The sequence below is a fragment of the Octopus sinensis genome, linkage group LG7 (assembly GCF_006345805.1).
Source record: "Octopus sinensis linkage group LG7, ASM634580v1, whole genome shotgun sequence".
Classification (NCBI taxonomy): Eukaryota; Metazoa; Mollusca; class Cephalopoda; order Octopoda; family Octopodidae; genus Octopus; species Octopus sinensis.
The window spans coordinates 9,670,077-9,685,208 of record NC_043003.1 but is presented as its reverse complement, the minus strand read 5'-3'; the positions used below and the strand labels follow the sequence as shown (position 1 = coordinate 9,685,208).

The 15,132-nt window shown below is 34.8% G+C and overlaps 1 protein-coding gene and 1 long non-coding RNA gene across 19 annotated transcripts in view; one reads left to right on the top strand and one right to left on the bottom strand.

Annotated features, from left to right (window-relative positions):
* LOC115214246 overlaps positions 1-15,132 on the bottom strand; it is a 397,241-nt gene that overhangs the window by 23,328 nt on the left and 358,781 nt on the right. For 5 of the 18 annotated variants that reach the window (XM_036504497.1, XM_036504499.1, XM_036504502.1 and 2 more), the window contains one exon: positions 6,622-6,703. The exons of 10 other annotated variants lie outside the window; for them this stretch is intronic. In XM_036504497.1, the coding sequence (XP_036360390.1) occupies positions 6,637-6,703 (67 nt within the window). In that variant the 3' untranslated portion in view covers positions 6,622-6,636. Of the gene's footprint in view, positions 1-6,621; positions 6,704-15,132 lie in introns of those variants that run through there. 3 more of the 18 variants (XM_036504498.1, XM_036504503.1, XM_036504505.1) reach the window with 1 other exon arrangement.
* The window catches only part of LOC118764169, a 24,261-nt gene continuing 13,584 nt past the window's right edge, over positions 4,456-15,132 (top strand). Inside the window, exons 1-2 of the long non-coding RNA XR_004999955.1 lie at positions 4,456-4,578; positions 6,019-6,021. This is a non-coding gene — a long non-coding RNA (uncharacterized LOC118764169). The remainder of the gene's footprint in view (positions 4,579-6,018; positions 6,022-15,132) is intronic.

The window sequence follows — 15,132 nt, the reverse complement described above, 5'->3', positions numbered from 1 at the left end:
TCCTCGAAATATTTGAAATTTTTTACAGCGAAAATAGAACGTACTTTCTCTGCAATGTCTAACAATGGTGCCGGTGTGGTGGTGGACAGTAAATGGAACGTCTCACCAGAGGAAATCATCCGCTACATGGAAAGTAGAAGGGCTAGTGCTCCAATCTGTGCAACCATGAGGCAGATCAAGGTTCGACAGTCAGGCAGTAGAAAATGACGGTTGTAATGAAGTCGTTTCTCACCACTGATCTACTCCTAAAAAGTCCTATGGCTTCCTCCCTGCTCATTCCTAAGCCATATTAGCTACGACGCTCGTCTCCTTCTTATTCACCTGGAGGTCTGGATAAAACCGGATCTCAAGAAATTTAATATGTCAGTCCAGTACTACCGCAATGCTCTCAGTCGGCCTAGAAATCCTTCTCCAGGTACCGAGCTTCAAAGACTTTACCGGGTTAATAACTTTTTTTATCACCGCTTTGTCCTCCTTTAGAACAGTGTCACTCATCTCGATGTGTTTGACCCAACACTATTACGATGACGTAATCTGCATATACTGCAACAGGACTTCCACATCGTAGTTCACAGAGGATTCCTCCCGAAACTTCTAACTTCTGTTGTAGTGGTTCGAGCAATACGTTGCAGCAACCCAACTTCTGAAGTCCACCCGGAAACCAGCCGCCTCCAAGACTGCCGTTAAGTGTTTGACAGCCAGCAGAATCGAAAGCTTTCAAGTGATCTGAATTGATCAAGGCTCCACACAAGACAGGCTCATTGACCACCCTTTCTACGATGTATCATTGAGGTAGGTGTTGGTTTTGTGACTACAACAGTTTTATATGGCGAATGTCTGCCTCTCACCAACCAGAATACAAAAGATAAGTGCCAACATTGTAGCTGGTACCTTAACAAAACTCTTCAGCTCTACTTTATTAAAGTTCAGAATTTGTTAAAATTCTCCCTCCCCCATCCACCCTTGCTCGAGTTCTTTATCAGCAGCACCTCCGCAAATGTTGCAGGACTTGGAGTTACGGGTTCATCTGCTAGTTGCAATAAACATCTGCCAAGAGATTCTTCGGACACGTATGACATATTAGAATAATGCTCCTGGAGCAGACCATCCAACCCGGCTTCTTTTGACTCGTGCAACCAGCCTTCCCTTCTCGTATTTCATCAGATGCCAGTAGCCTTTGGTGGAACTCCGATTCCGTATCAGAGAACCGCAACAAGGTGTTAAACTTCGTCCATCTCCGATCCACAGTCCGCCCCAAACGGTGGAGTGAAGTTCCGCTGAAGAATTATATAAATATGCTTGACATCGAGTTACATGCGCTTCTCCTGAATCGTCAAAGGCCAGACTGTAGCTTTTTCATCATGTTGCACCTCTACTAACTGGGCCCATCGAGCGGTTTGCTTGCTTCATACCAGAGAGAACGCACTGTAGCCCTGACAACTCAAATCTCACTAGTCCAGCACATCTGTTGCAATGCCTTTCCTAAGTTCTACTTTTCTAACCATCTCTCTCTCTCTCTTTCTCCGCCTCCCTCCCTCCTCTCTTTATCTCTCTCTTTCTTTCTCTCTTTCTGTATTCTAAAATTCTTTATCGTTAATTTCTTACTAATCATCATCGATTTTCCTCTAATAACGTTTCTTTCAATGGCGATTCCAGGCAATCTGCATTTACGTAATCCACACTTATGGACGGTATTTTGATAGAAAAACAAAGAAGGGAAACAGAAAAGAAGCCATCTAACTTAATGTCTTGTTTCCTGTGCGTATCAAAATTTCTTTTCTGTGTGGTTACCATGAGCAAACCCTGAAGTAGCCTGTTAGAGTTGATGACTCATGGGTTGTTACTATCGTCGTTCTTGCTGTTGCTATCGCATTCGTTTGATAGTCCGTTACTACTATGATAGTAGTCATACTGATGATGTTAGTGTTGAGTTAAGAGCAAAGCAATTAGTTCCTCATCTACCACATCATACAGTTTGGAAGGTGAGGGTTCTTCTATCACCATTATTCAAAATTTCAAAATTTATGATACTATGAAATTTTTTAGGGTACGAGAGGGGTCTTACTATCCCTCTCTTGACACAGTGAATTAGGGGTCCTTATTTTACGAAATTTCCAAACAAAACGAAACGATTCAAAATATTTCTAACACAAGCCACTAACTGTTCACGAAGCAAACACAGAACAGAATTACTAATAATAATTTCGAATTTGGCACAAGGCCACCAGCTTTGAAATGACAAAGCAAGTCAAATCAACGACACCAGTACTCTGATGGTACTTTATATTATCGAACTCGAAAGGATGAAAGGCAAATTTGATCTCAGAGGTATTTGAAGTCAGAATGTAAAGAGCCTGAAGATATGTCACTAAGATTCCACCAGCTCACTGCCTCAATATTAATAATAATAATAATAAAATAATAATAATAATAATAATAATAATAATAATAATAATAATAATAATAATAATAATAATAATTGATTCCAGGCTTACCATCCCTACGGGAAGTGCAAAAAATCGTATTAACTGGAACTGCTCATGTACTTAGAAGAGCATTATCGCTGTGAAAGCAACATCCATCCATGAATTATTTATTTATTAATTTTTAAATACATATTGTATCTGTGAATTTGCGTGTGTAATCTGGTAATGCACACAATGAGCTTCTCTGCCCCAGGTGTATGGAAAACACTCGGCGAGAAACGGAAGAAAATTTGAAGAAAGAAGGAAAAAAAAACATAATAATAATAATAATAATAATAATAATAATAATAATAATAATAATCCCTTCAACAAAAGGCACAGAACTAGAAATTTGTTGGGAGGGAACTAGTCAATGATATTGACCCCAATATTTTAATTGTATTTAATTTATCGACCCCGGAAAAATGAAAGGCAAAGTCGACCTCGGCAGAATTTGAACTCAGATCGTGCAGATGGACGAAATGGCGCTCAGCTTTTTTCCCGACTCTGCCAGCACGCCAGAGACTTAATGATGATGTTTGTTATGATGTTATCTATTATAATTATGATTGTTGTTGTTGTTATTGCATTTACCATTATAAATATTATTACGATGATAACGACGACGAAAATGATGATGAAGGTCAACATAATGGTAACAATGATAATATAATGATAACGAAAATAATAATAACATAATGATAACGAACATAATGGTGATGAAGGTAAACCGTCTGGGCTGAATAACAACATGAACACAAAAATAAACCTTATACTTATAATTAAGCAAAATAAATCTTGTATTTATAATTAAGCAAAATAAATCTTATATTTATAACTAAGCCATGACAGATAAGCAAAATTAAATAAAATGAATGTAAAATATAAGAGACACTTGTTTACAACAAATTACCCGTATCCATTAAAACATCAAAGAGCTACAAAATAGTGGTCCAGATCACGACATATTTGGAATTTCGTATCATACTTTTGGTATGATTTACTTTTGGCTCTGGAAGCCATCTACTCGCAATACCAGAGGGCGCACACTCTCCTACCCTGATGTAATCTCCAGGGATACAGGCATCCAGCAACAGGACCTCCGTAATGCCATGATGGACCGTGAAGTCTGGTGTAGCATGGTAAATTCCATTGTCTCGACCACGGTCGAACAATGATGATGATGATTTGGTATGAACTCATAGCGAATGAAATGTATAACGCGTTTTACATCTTCCCACAGAAGATTCAATGTGAATTAACTGGGCCGTCCCCTACATCAAGTGCCACAAATAAAGAAAGAAATATCAGACCGTTGGACCAATGAATACTATTTTGAAGTGCTACATTCCTATAAATATTAACACAATATAAAACATGCACAGTCCCTATAAGAAAAGCGTAAAAATTGATGAAGAAAAATAAACGAATAATGTAAAACGTGAATGCAAAATATATAAATTGAAAAATAAAATGATTTTACATATACTGATACACACAATAAAAAACAACTTATTTAAAAAAATATAACAAACCCATACAAGAAAGCTAAATGAACCGCAATGAATCGCCTATATATATATATATAATATATATATATATATATATATATATATATATATATACATGAGTGTACTTTTGCCTTGTTAACAATTAACACGGAAAAAATAAATAAATAGTTACCAGGGTAGCAAAAAATCACACCAGTAAAGAGGTTGTAACTCCTTATTTTTAAAGGTAGAAAATTCGTGTTTACGTGGAAGTTTGTGTATGATATATAAATAAATAAATGGAGGTTAACGAAGGTATAAATCAAATAGTATTACTTTCGACATATATTTCGAAGATTTCACTGTTATTATTCAAAAGAATATAAATATATAGTGAGAATTTACAAAAAACAAAAGAGGAAGACGGGTGTATAAACAAAAAACAGATGCGTTATTTTAACGCTCCGGAAATGAGAAAATATTTAACGTTGCGAGCCTACACTCTTCGATAGAAAGGAACACAGAAATAAACAGGGAGAGAAAATAGAGAAAGGTTTAATGGCTAGCGACCTATCATGCCGAATGCCGAACAGAGGTGTCACACAGCAGAGCAAGGAAGAAGGGTAGATAATAAAGTAGTGGTGATCCCAAAACGAAGGTGCGCGTGTGTAATATATGTGAGAGCGTGTATGTGCGTGTGGAAGACAGATGGTGACATTGACCTGTGCGTGTGTGTATGCGTAGGTGTGTGTATGTGTAGGTGTGTGGATGATGGCGTAGGTGCTGGGAAGTGGTTACTACTAGTGTGTGCCGGGTGGTGTGATGTGGTGTGGTATGGTGGTGTGTGGCGTGTGGTGTTTGGTGTGATGGGGTGGTGGTGTATCTATCTATGTATCTATGTATCCATGTATGTATCTATCTATCTATCTATATATATATATATATATATATATATATTATATATATATATATACATACATACATATATATCATTTGTTTAAAGGACACGATATATGTCTGTAAGTGCTACTAATAGTTTCATATGTTGAGAAGTATCTTAAACATATTCATCAGGCACAAATCCATATCATAAGGGAACTAAAGAATTGAATAAGAGTAGAAACGTTATATGTGGTGTTTACCTGATGAATATGAGATATTTGCCAACATATAAAACTATTAGCAGCTCTTAAAGAAATGTATTGTGTCCCTTAAATAAAGTATATTTATCTCTCAACAGATAGATGGAGTACAGTTTCGTAAAGTTTTCTGTCATTGAAAGTACAGTATATATATATATATATATATATAATATATATATATATATATATGTACTCTTTTCTCTATTCGTGACTTTTTGGTATTGTTAATGAGAATCGCTGTTGTATTTCGCATTATGCGCTTGACCAAGAACTTTTGTACGGGTACTGCTGAAACATGTTAGCGATTGTCATGTTCGTCGTACGAGTAGACAGTCATCGTGTGTGTTTGTATGCGTATGTAACAAATAATATACTACAAATCAATGAAAACACCACGAACGAACGTATCACATAAAATATACAGGTACTCTAAAAGTGAAAGAGAACTGATCAACAGAAACGATAACACATACAATGAATTAACATTTATACACAAGCGAATTACTTTAGAACACACCATATTGGAAATGGATTGGGCATTACAAAGAAAAACGAGTTAATATAGACAACGATGATGACAGTCCCGAAATGTACCCTTCGAAATATTGAACCAAATACAAAAACAGCAAAATATTCCCTCAAACACACCCGTAACAGCAAAAGGTATGAAAACATTCATCACAAGAGGACAACATAGGTTACAGTACAGGAATCCAAAGAGAACCAATTAAGAAAACATCAGGCAAAATAACAAAATCCATGCACATCGATTAACATGAAATGCTGTCTTTCTGACACCAAAGCTAGACGGTCCCTGAAAGTATAAATACATGTAACACGGATCTCCAAGAAATTTTACCGACGAAGAGAAACAAATCTAATGACGTCTGATGGTATTATCAAAACAATTTAGTAGCAGAGGGAGTACTGATATAAACGGATTGGTCCTAATCGAACAAGGAATATCTACAGCCTAACATAACAATCATCAGTTGAAAGTAAATATACTAATTAGATTTTAGAATAAGCAAACCCTGTTTAACCCAGTGAAATGGAAAAGTAATTCTGAGATATGGAAACAGGGACAAAGATCCTCGTAGATATAAAAAGAAAACATTTCTGGATGCAATAGAAATGCTTAAGCAAATTATAGAACAAAAGCGTGCAGATGATACTGCAAAAAGAAAAAAAAACATAACTGAAGCGTATCTTCTAAGAAAATGAGATGAATAAATAAATAAAATACAGAAGTATTTTACTGGGACATAATCACAATAACAAAAATAAAATAAATGAAAACACTTGAGAACACACCAATATGAACAGATATGAAAGCAAACTAGCACGGAATATAGAACAAATGCATTCGGCACAACCAAAAAGCAAAATGGATGAGAAGGGAAAAGGTTAAAATGATACAATAGCACAGCCAACATGGCTACCTTTAGCCAACAAAACACTCACCAACACTGCAAACGACTGGAGATCCCCTGGAATTGACAAAGTCCCCAATTTCTGGCTGAAGCACCGGCCCAGTACTCATGAATCAGTAGCAGCAATATTCAATGTACTCGTAAGCAGATCAGAGTCAACATCTGAATGGCTGCTGGAGAGGAAAACAATATTAATTCCCAAAACAAAATCAATTGAGAAACACCAAATTACAAGCCTATACGCTGCGTACCCAAGCTTACAAGGTCCTTACATACTATAAAACAAACTGTCTACTCACATGGAAAGCAATGACATCTTACGGGGGGAAAAGAAGCGGTGGAAAGGGATATATAAATATAAAGAGAAGCTGCTGGGGAACAGGCCTTTTATTGATTGAAGATAGCACAAAGGAGGATATATATACATATATATATATGTATCTATATGTATATACACATATATATATACACATGTATATATGAATATACATATGCATACATATATATATATATATATATATATATATATATGCATATCTCTCTATATATATGCATATATATATATATATATATATATATATATAATATATATATATATATGCATATCTCTCTATATATATGCATATATATATATATATATATTATATATATATATATATATATACATACATATATATATATATATATCAACATAGGAAGTTACATCCTTGCGAAGCAGAGGAGATGATTAAAACAAGCCTTATAATACTAATAGTGAGAATCTATGAAGGAAACATCTTAGCCCTCTGAAATTTGTTTATCACTGACTCCATTAACAAATTCGCCGAATCCAATCAGAAATGGCTATAAATTCTGCAGAAGAAAATACGAAACATCTCTTGAAGATGGCAGCCGTAAAACTATTTATGAAGGACATTACTCAATACGCATTTGAGATTCTTCTTCGAGATAGACATTGTGCATGAATTCAATCAATATATACAAATAAGAACAGCACTAAAAATATGAGCTACTATTAAAAGAGGTAAAACAAAAAATAAAACTGAGAACATTAAATTAGTCTCAGACACCGAATTCCAGTGAATGTCAATAGAACTATCCATATAGATATGACGTTGAAGGAAGTGATAGCAAAAAAACAACAGCAGTAGAAAACTAAAGCAGTAGAAAAGAGCAGAAGGGAATGAGACTAATATTTTGAAATATCCGTTTTACATATACGATAATATATGTGTGTGTGTGTGTGTGTATTTATGTATTCATATATATACATACACACATATAGATATGTATAGATGTATGGGTATGGATGTATGTATGTACTTTCGAAGTTAGAAACTTCAGTTCCAACATAATAAAATGTTTAACTGGAAGTAAATCTTTGTAAGAAAAACCGAGTAACAGAGTTTGAAATCTACCAAGCCAAAGCTGATATAATGTACGTGAGATATGAGCGTATAGTATTAATAAGATATATAAACATTGTGACTAGAAAAATTGAAGGAAACAAGTAAGCAAATAAAACCTAATGAGGGAATAAAGGAAAATGCAGAAAGAAACAATCTCTTCTACAAGTACAAGTAAACGAAACAAATAAGTAAAAACTCGAAGTCAGTTGTCCGAAAAGATTTAGATAAGAGCATGGCAGTAGAAAAACTTTGGAAAGAAAGCCATAGATAAAATCAAACAGTGCTAAAGTGAAAGTGAAGCGATGAACTACGTCCCATCCCTGCAAAGGTCGAAAGAGAAGTAAAGCCGAGTTAAAATCTGCAATGACCCAAAGCTGTTGACTACAAAGAGAAAAGCGGAAGAAATGCCAAGCGTAGAGCATGTAATCAGTGCAATTGACCACATTATGATCAAGTTGTCTAGTCCTTTGCACATTGTATTACGATCGACATGGTCGAGTCAACAGCTATGCTCACCGGAAGATACGCCCTCACCTGGGCTTATAAAACGATAAATCGTATGAACAAGAACTAATCACCATATTGTGTTAATTTCTTGTTTAAGCAAATAGAAGTGTTATTTAAAATAACACATGCTCTAGTTAGGGAAACAAATAAAACAACACCGGTAGCAGATTATCATCCGTCTGTAATCATTAATAAGAATATATATTTTGTCTGATTAGCTACAGCATCAAAGAATAAATAAACAGCTGTGCAGATGCCCGAATGCTTAGAACGAAACGTGTTCGCTTTACTTAAAGATGAACTCATAGGTCACTTCCGACACGTGAGTGCCTTGTAGTTCGATGAACTGGACAAGATAGTAATAGAATTTAAATAACGTGCTAAGTGTTGAACAGTCCACGTTACTCTCATACGTAATAAGCGCAAAGCAAATATGATGAAGCTGAACTTTTGAATTGCAAGTATAAAAGACGCAACTATTTTCTACATTGTTTCTGTCCACTAACATCTAATTATAAGTCTTAACTAAACCCAATGTTGTTGTAAATGAACTTTTACAAAATACTGGTCAGTGAGACCGAATCCTGGATTGCATAGAACAATTTTAACCACTTAGCTATGCCTGTGACTACTTAAAACTTGTCACTCTTAAAACCTGGTCGTCGCTGAGTAAAAACGTAGAAGTTGGGAAAAATACGATGCCATATTAAAATGCGAAAATTTTCGGCATTGACAACAAAAACGCTTGGAGGTTTTCGTTTGATAGTGCACTACAATGCAGCATGTGTTTTGAACGCTCTTAAACAGTTCGAACTAAGGACTTAGATGGTTCCTTCCTGGCAAGAAAACATAAATCCCAGATGATTTATTAAACTATCGTCCCATCTCTTACTTGCCCGCAACCTATAAACTCCTCTTCAAAATATTATTCACCGATGCAGTTGAGATTTTACGAAACATCTCGGTTGGCGTCAGTTGGTATATTCCCACACTTATAGGGTGATCAATCATGTTGGCAAGATCGTATTATATGTTGCCAAGGCACGAAATTTCATGTACCTGATTCAACAAGAAAACTTGCTAATTAATATGCATGAAGTACATTGATTGATGATGCCATAATGAATTTCACACATTTTATTGGTCACGTGGAAGACAATGAATATAGATTTTAGTCTCAAGAAATATTCACTGTGATATTCCAAGGTGGGAGAAGTATCTTCCACTTTCACTTCAGTCTATGTTTATTTTGTCTTTCCTTTATTTAAAAGTACTAAATAGGGATAGTGCACAGGCCAGCAAAATAGTTTGTTAAGTATCGGCTAGCGTTTTAGCACGGACATTAAAATGTCTTCTGGGTAGCAAAATACATGAAATTGATAATAAATGAGTTTTCAAAGTTGAAGAGATGAATCGTAAATTTAATGAACCGACATCGATAATTTGGACCACTCGGTATTTTACCCGTATTTGGGTATAGATTATTGTAAAATTTTGTGTGTGAAGAGTATAAGAAACAATGAGAAACACATTTTCATGAGAGTCAAAATAAAATAAAAGTTCTCATCTCAAAAGCAAGAAACCTCTTTTCGCCATTAACACGCATACAGTGAAAGCTCATAAATTGTCACAGACCGCAAAACGAGTTGTCTATTAAAATAAATTCATTGTATTCAATATGTCTGACAGACAATCGCTGTACATCTTCTAAATGAGACGATGGCGACGACAAATAAACTTCAGGAAACTATATGAGAAGGTACTCATTAATGTTGCCTACAATCTTTCTAACTGAAATGACCCGTTTCGTAACCTTGTATACGCTGCATTAAAAGAAAACTAGCAAACCAATTATACCCGTAGTAATAAAATTCTCCAACGAAATTGGTTTACACTTCAAAACAGTTAAATTCTGAATCTAAACAGGAACAATACTGACATTCTGATGACAAATAAATCAGTTAACCATTGAGACCTGCTTTTACATACTCAATAGCTTCGTGACTGGAACTCCTATATATACACAAATCCTACCTGAATGAGAGAGAAGAAGCAGTAACACTTGTGACACTTTAAATGGCTTTCAGCGTTAGGGATATGAAAAAGAAAATATTCGCAACTCCTGCTGTAATATAGCTGACAAATTATCACTTTTGCCAATTATTATTATTATTATTATTATTATTATTATTATTATTATTATTATTATTATTATTATTATTATTGAGTGAGAGAGCAGTGCCTGCTATCAAAGTGACACTGGGGTAAAATATACGAAGCCCAGTATACCCATCATTATTACCCGTCTAATAACGTTAAACCAGACACATGCATCACAACCATATATGCGCGACATTGTGATCTCATATCAAGATAAACAGCGCATGACTTTGCAGGAGGGGCCCAGTAAGAAAGTTCTTCTGGTCGAGTAACCCATTCCGCGCAAAAGGTCCCTGAATAAGGGTTGTTTAAGGATGTTGAACGCAATATACTTGTTTATAATAATAATAATAATAATAATAATAATAATAATAAATGCCCTGTTGTAGTACCAGGCAGTTAATAAAATACCGCAATATACTTGTTTAAGGATGTGAATTATTCAAACCCCAAACACACCCTCTCAACACACGCCTATGATGCTTCCCATTACTTCTGCTCGTGATCAGAGATGCACATATCATCAGTCACTAAGGGACATGCTCAACTGGTTACGGTCAAACAACTGAGAAGCAAATTTGTGGTATCGAGAAGATTATTTGCTGTAGCTCATCTTTTATACCATGACAAAACAATGTACATGATAACACTTCCGATCAGTTAAGATCAGCAGCCATGAGAGCCACTGCCTGGTACTACAACAGGGCATTTATTATTATTATTATTATTATTATTATTATTATTATTATTATTATTATTATTATTATTATTTTGACAAAATATACATGTGACATAGTTATATACCTAATCTGCGCTATACGTGTCGAGCCCTCAGTATTCAACTGCTTTAAGAAAAACCATTCTGGTACAAATATTCACTTCCCCCTGTTTTGGGAGTCAGACATAGGCTTATTGTAAACTTATCACTGTAATGATTAGTGGACCCATATTGCATATATTAATTTCAATGTGATACAAAACTGCAAAACTAAAACAATGGACACACGTAAGGTTGAGAAAAATATAATTTTTTTCTCTCTTTTTGAATCAAGTCCAGTTATTTTGTGGAGGGGGATATTCGATTATATCGATCCAAGTTCTTGACTGCTACATTATTTTAGCGATTCTGAAAGAAAGATACACAAAATTGACCTCGGCAATATTTGTCTTAAATATATTACAAATAGAAGGAATGAACATTTTGAAAAGCAGATTGAATTTCCGTCGACGAAATTGGCAAAAACAAATATAGATTTACAGGGCGACGATGAGTACAGAATGAGCCGCTATGATATAAAATAATGCTCCTTTCTACTAAAAGCAAAAGGCCTCAAATTTGTGGGGAGGGGGCTAGTCGATTACATCGAGCTCAGTGTCTCACTGGTAATTAATTTATCGACCCCGAAAGGATGAAAGGTAACGTTGATCTCGTCGGAATCGAAACGCAGAATAAAAAACTCTGATCACGAGCAGAAATAGTTGGGAAGCATCACAGCCATGTGTTGAAGGGAATTCCTTGGGGTTTGAATAATTCACCTTTGGAAATATGGGTGTTTCGTTCAGCATCCTTAAACAACCTTTATTCAGGGATCTTTAGAGCAAGATGGGCTACTCAACCTCAAGAAAATTCTAACTGGGTCCCACCTGCAAGGTCATGTGCTGTTTATCTTGATACGAAGTCACCTTGTCGCGCACGATGGTTGTGATGCATGTGCCGGGTGTACCCTTATCAGATGGGTAGCCACGATGGGTATACCGGGCTTCGAATATTTACCCCCAGTGTCACTTTCATGGCACTAACTGCTCTCTCACTCAATAATAATAATAATGATAATAATAACGATGATGATGATGATGATAATAATAATAATAATAATAATAATAATAATAATAATAATAATAATAAATAATAATAATAATAATAATGATAATAATAATAATAATAATAATAATAATAATAATAATAATAATAATAATAATAATAATAATAATAATATGAAAATGATTAATAAAAAGAAAACTGGTGGCGTTTAACATGCAAGAAATGTACTCGAGTATTCCGAAAGTATTCAATGTTAAAAAAACAAGAAAATGGAAAAAAAATGAGGTGAATGTGTAATAGTTGCAGATCAGTTGTAAACTTTACTGATCATTTCTACATATGATTAGTGCATTCTTTTTATAATTGTCCTCGATCTCAGGGCTTTCTAAACAATAGTAGCACAGTCAATATCAGTAAAAGAATATTTAAGACCTCATCCAATACCGTCGCACGCAGAAATAGAAAAATAATACAAATAAAAAGCATATTATCTAGCCTAGTGTTAATAAATGGAACACACACACATACACACATAGAATCTGGGGTATAAAAGTACGACAAAAGGAGACGGATATTTTGCGTCGATTTGCGCAAATTGAAACAGAAACTACCTTATTATATCCTTTACAAAATGTTTTCAGAGGAAAACTGTCTTAAGCTAAATAACAGAGTATCTAACTGAAAGCAGATATTGTTTAAATGCTTATTTATCGACTTATTTAAAAGAAACAGTATATATCACAAAAATACGAGTGACGAACAGTGAAAACCGATCAGATAGCGCTTATAATGGCAACACGCATATGTTAAAAGATTCACAACTCAGCGACACCAAACCAGGAAACATACAAAACACTAAACACCAAAACAGAACCAACAAAACAAAAAATGACAAATGAATGGAAAAAAATTATAATAAGATGGTTAAAGTATAGGAAATTTATATGCAAATGGTAACCATAACAATCTAAAAGTGAAAATAAATTATTTTAAACGATAAAAGTTCATTGTATGCTCCAATGATATTACCTACTCTTTTTTTCAATAATGTTTGCATTTTGCTGTCATTGCTTTTTGGTAAGTACTCTGTAACTGATCTATGGTTTTATTTTATTTATCACATTCTGTTATTTACTTAATTCGTTCTACTCATGCCCGTGATATAATCTTGTTAGATGCTGGGTTCGTTATAAGAATTTTGATTTATACTTTGGGAGAATATTGTGATCAAATTCTGTGATGAAATGTCAACAACAGTCGCCGGTATGGCAATGCAGTAAGAAGCTTGTTTCTCTATCACATGGTTGCCGGTTCCGTTCCACTATGCGCCACCTTCGGCATGTGCCTTGTAATATAACCTCAGACTGACCAAAGCTATGTGAGAGGATTTAGAGACTGAAAGAAACTCGTTGTATGCGTGTGTGAGTATGTGTGTGTGTGTGTGTGTGTGTTGTGTGTGTGTGTGTGTGTGTGTGTGTGTGTGTGTGTCTGCGTTTGTCTCCACCACCACTTGATAACCGATGTTGGCATGTTTACTTTCCCGTAACCCAGCCGTTCGGCAAATGGGCCTGATAGAAAATATACGAGGCTTTGAAAAGTATTTGGATAGAGTCGTCCGACTAAAAATTCTTTAAGGCGGTACACAAACATGACTACATTCTAATGACTAAAACGAAGAAAACAGTGGCAGCGTGAGACCCGACATATAGTATTATTGAAAGGAACGAATACATCATCAAGAAACTGTAGACCCTAAAACTTACGAATCTATAAACTATCTTTTAAATACCTACAAGGGATTATTTGCATTAATTTTCCTGAAGTAAATAATCTCCTGGAAAAAATCTGTTTCCAGAATAGCAGGAAGCATATCAGAATATTTAAATGCCTTGGAAAAGAGAAGTTCCGAGGATTCCATATCTGGTTCTCTTCTGTCTAAAGCTAACATCTAAAACTGGCATATCAAACAACAGTGAAATCGAATAAAAGTATTTATTTTTTGTATATGGACTACCTCAAGTTATACAATGCTAAAGTTAAGAAAAATTTCCTTTAAAAAAATGTCTATTATTGCAAAATAATTTGCGTGAGATTATGCTGAGGACAATGCGACTAAACCAACCTGAAGACAGTGAAATTAGGAAAATTATCTTGCTACATAAAGAAAGTAATATAAGAAGGCTTGCGGCAAATACTAGCATAGAAATACTTTAGACTCAATGAACAGGACCGAATAGTATATCTTCTGCACAGACACACAACTGAAGGGAGAATTTAAGCAGGATATATTGGAGACACAGAAAATTGGTATATAAAACTGTGAAATACAAAAAATAGCTGCTAAAGACTAATGTAATCGATATTCTTTTCACAAGTTATAGTCATGATAATCTCAATTGGTCGCCGACTTAGCGGAATTTGAATTGAGAAAGTAAAACCGGACGAAATGCAGATAATATCAATAAGGTACCCCTTTTTAAAAAGAACCAAATATTCTAAATCACATATAAAAGAAAATTGATATTCTAGCCATTAATTGTGGTCTAGTTCTCAAGTGTAAGTTCACTTTCATTTCGTGACTCTGTAACCTCTGCTTCGACAAGAACGGTGAAAGCTATTCTTCAAAGTATTGACAGTAAAAGTACCGAAATTTATCCTGAGTCTTTTCCTATAGAAACAAAATTATATTAGCCCACGACTAACA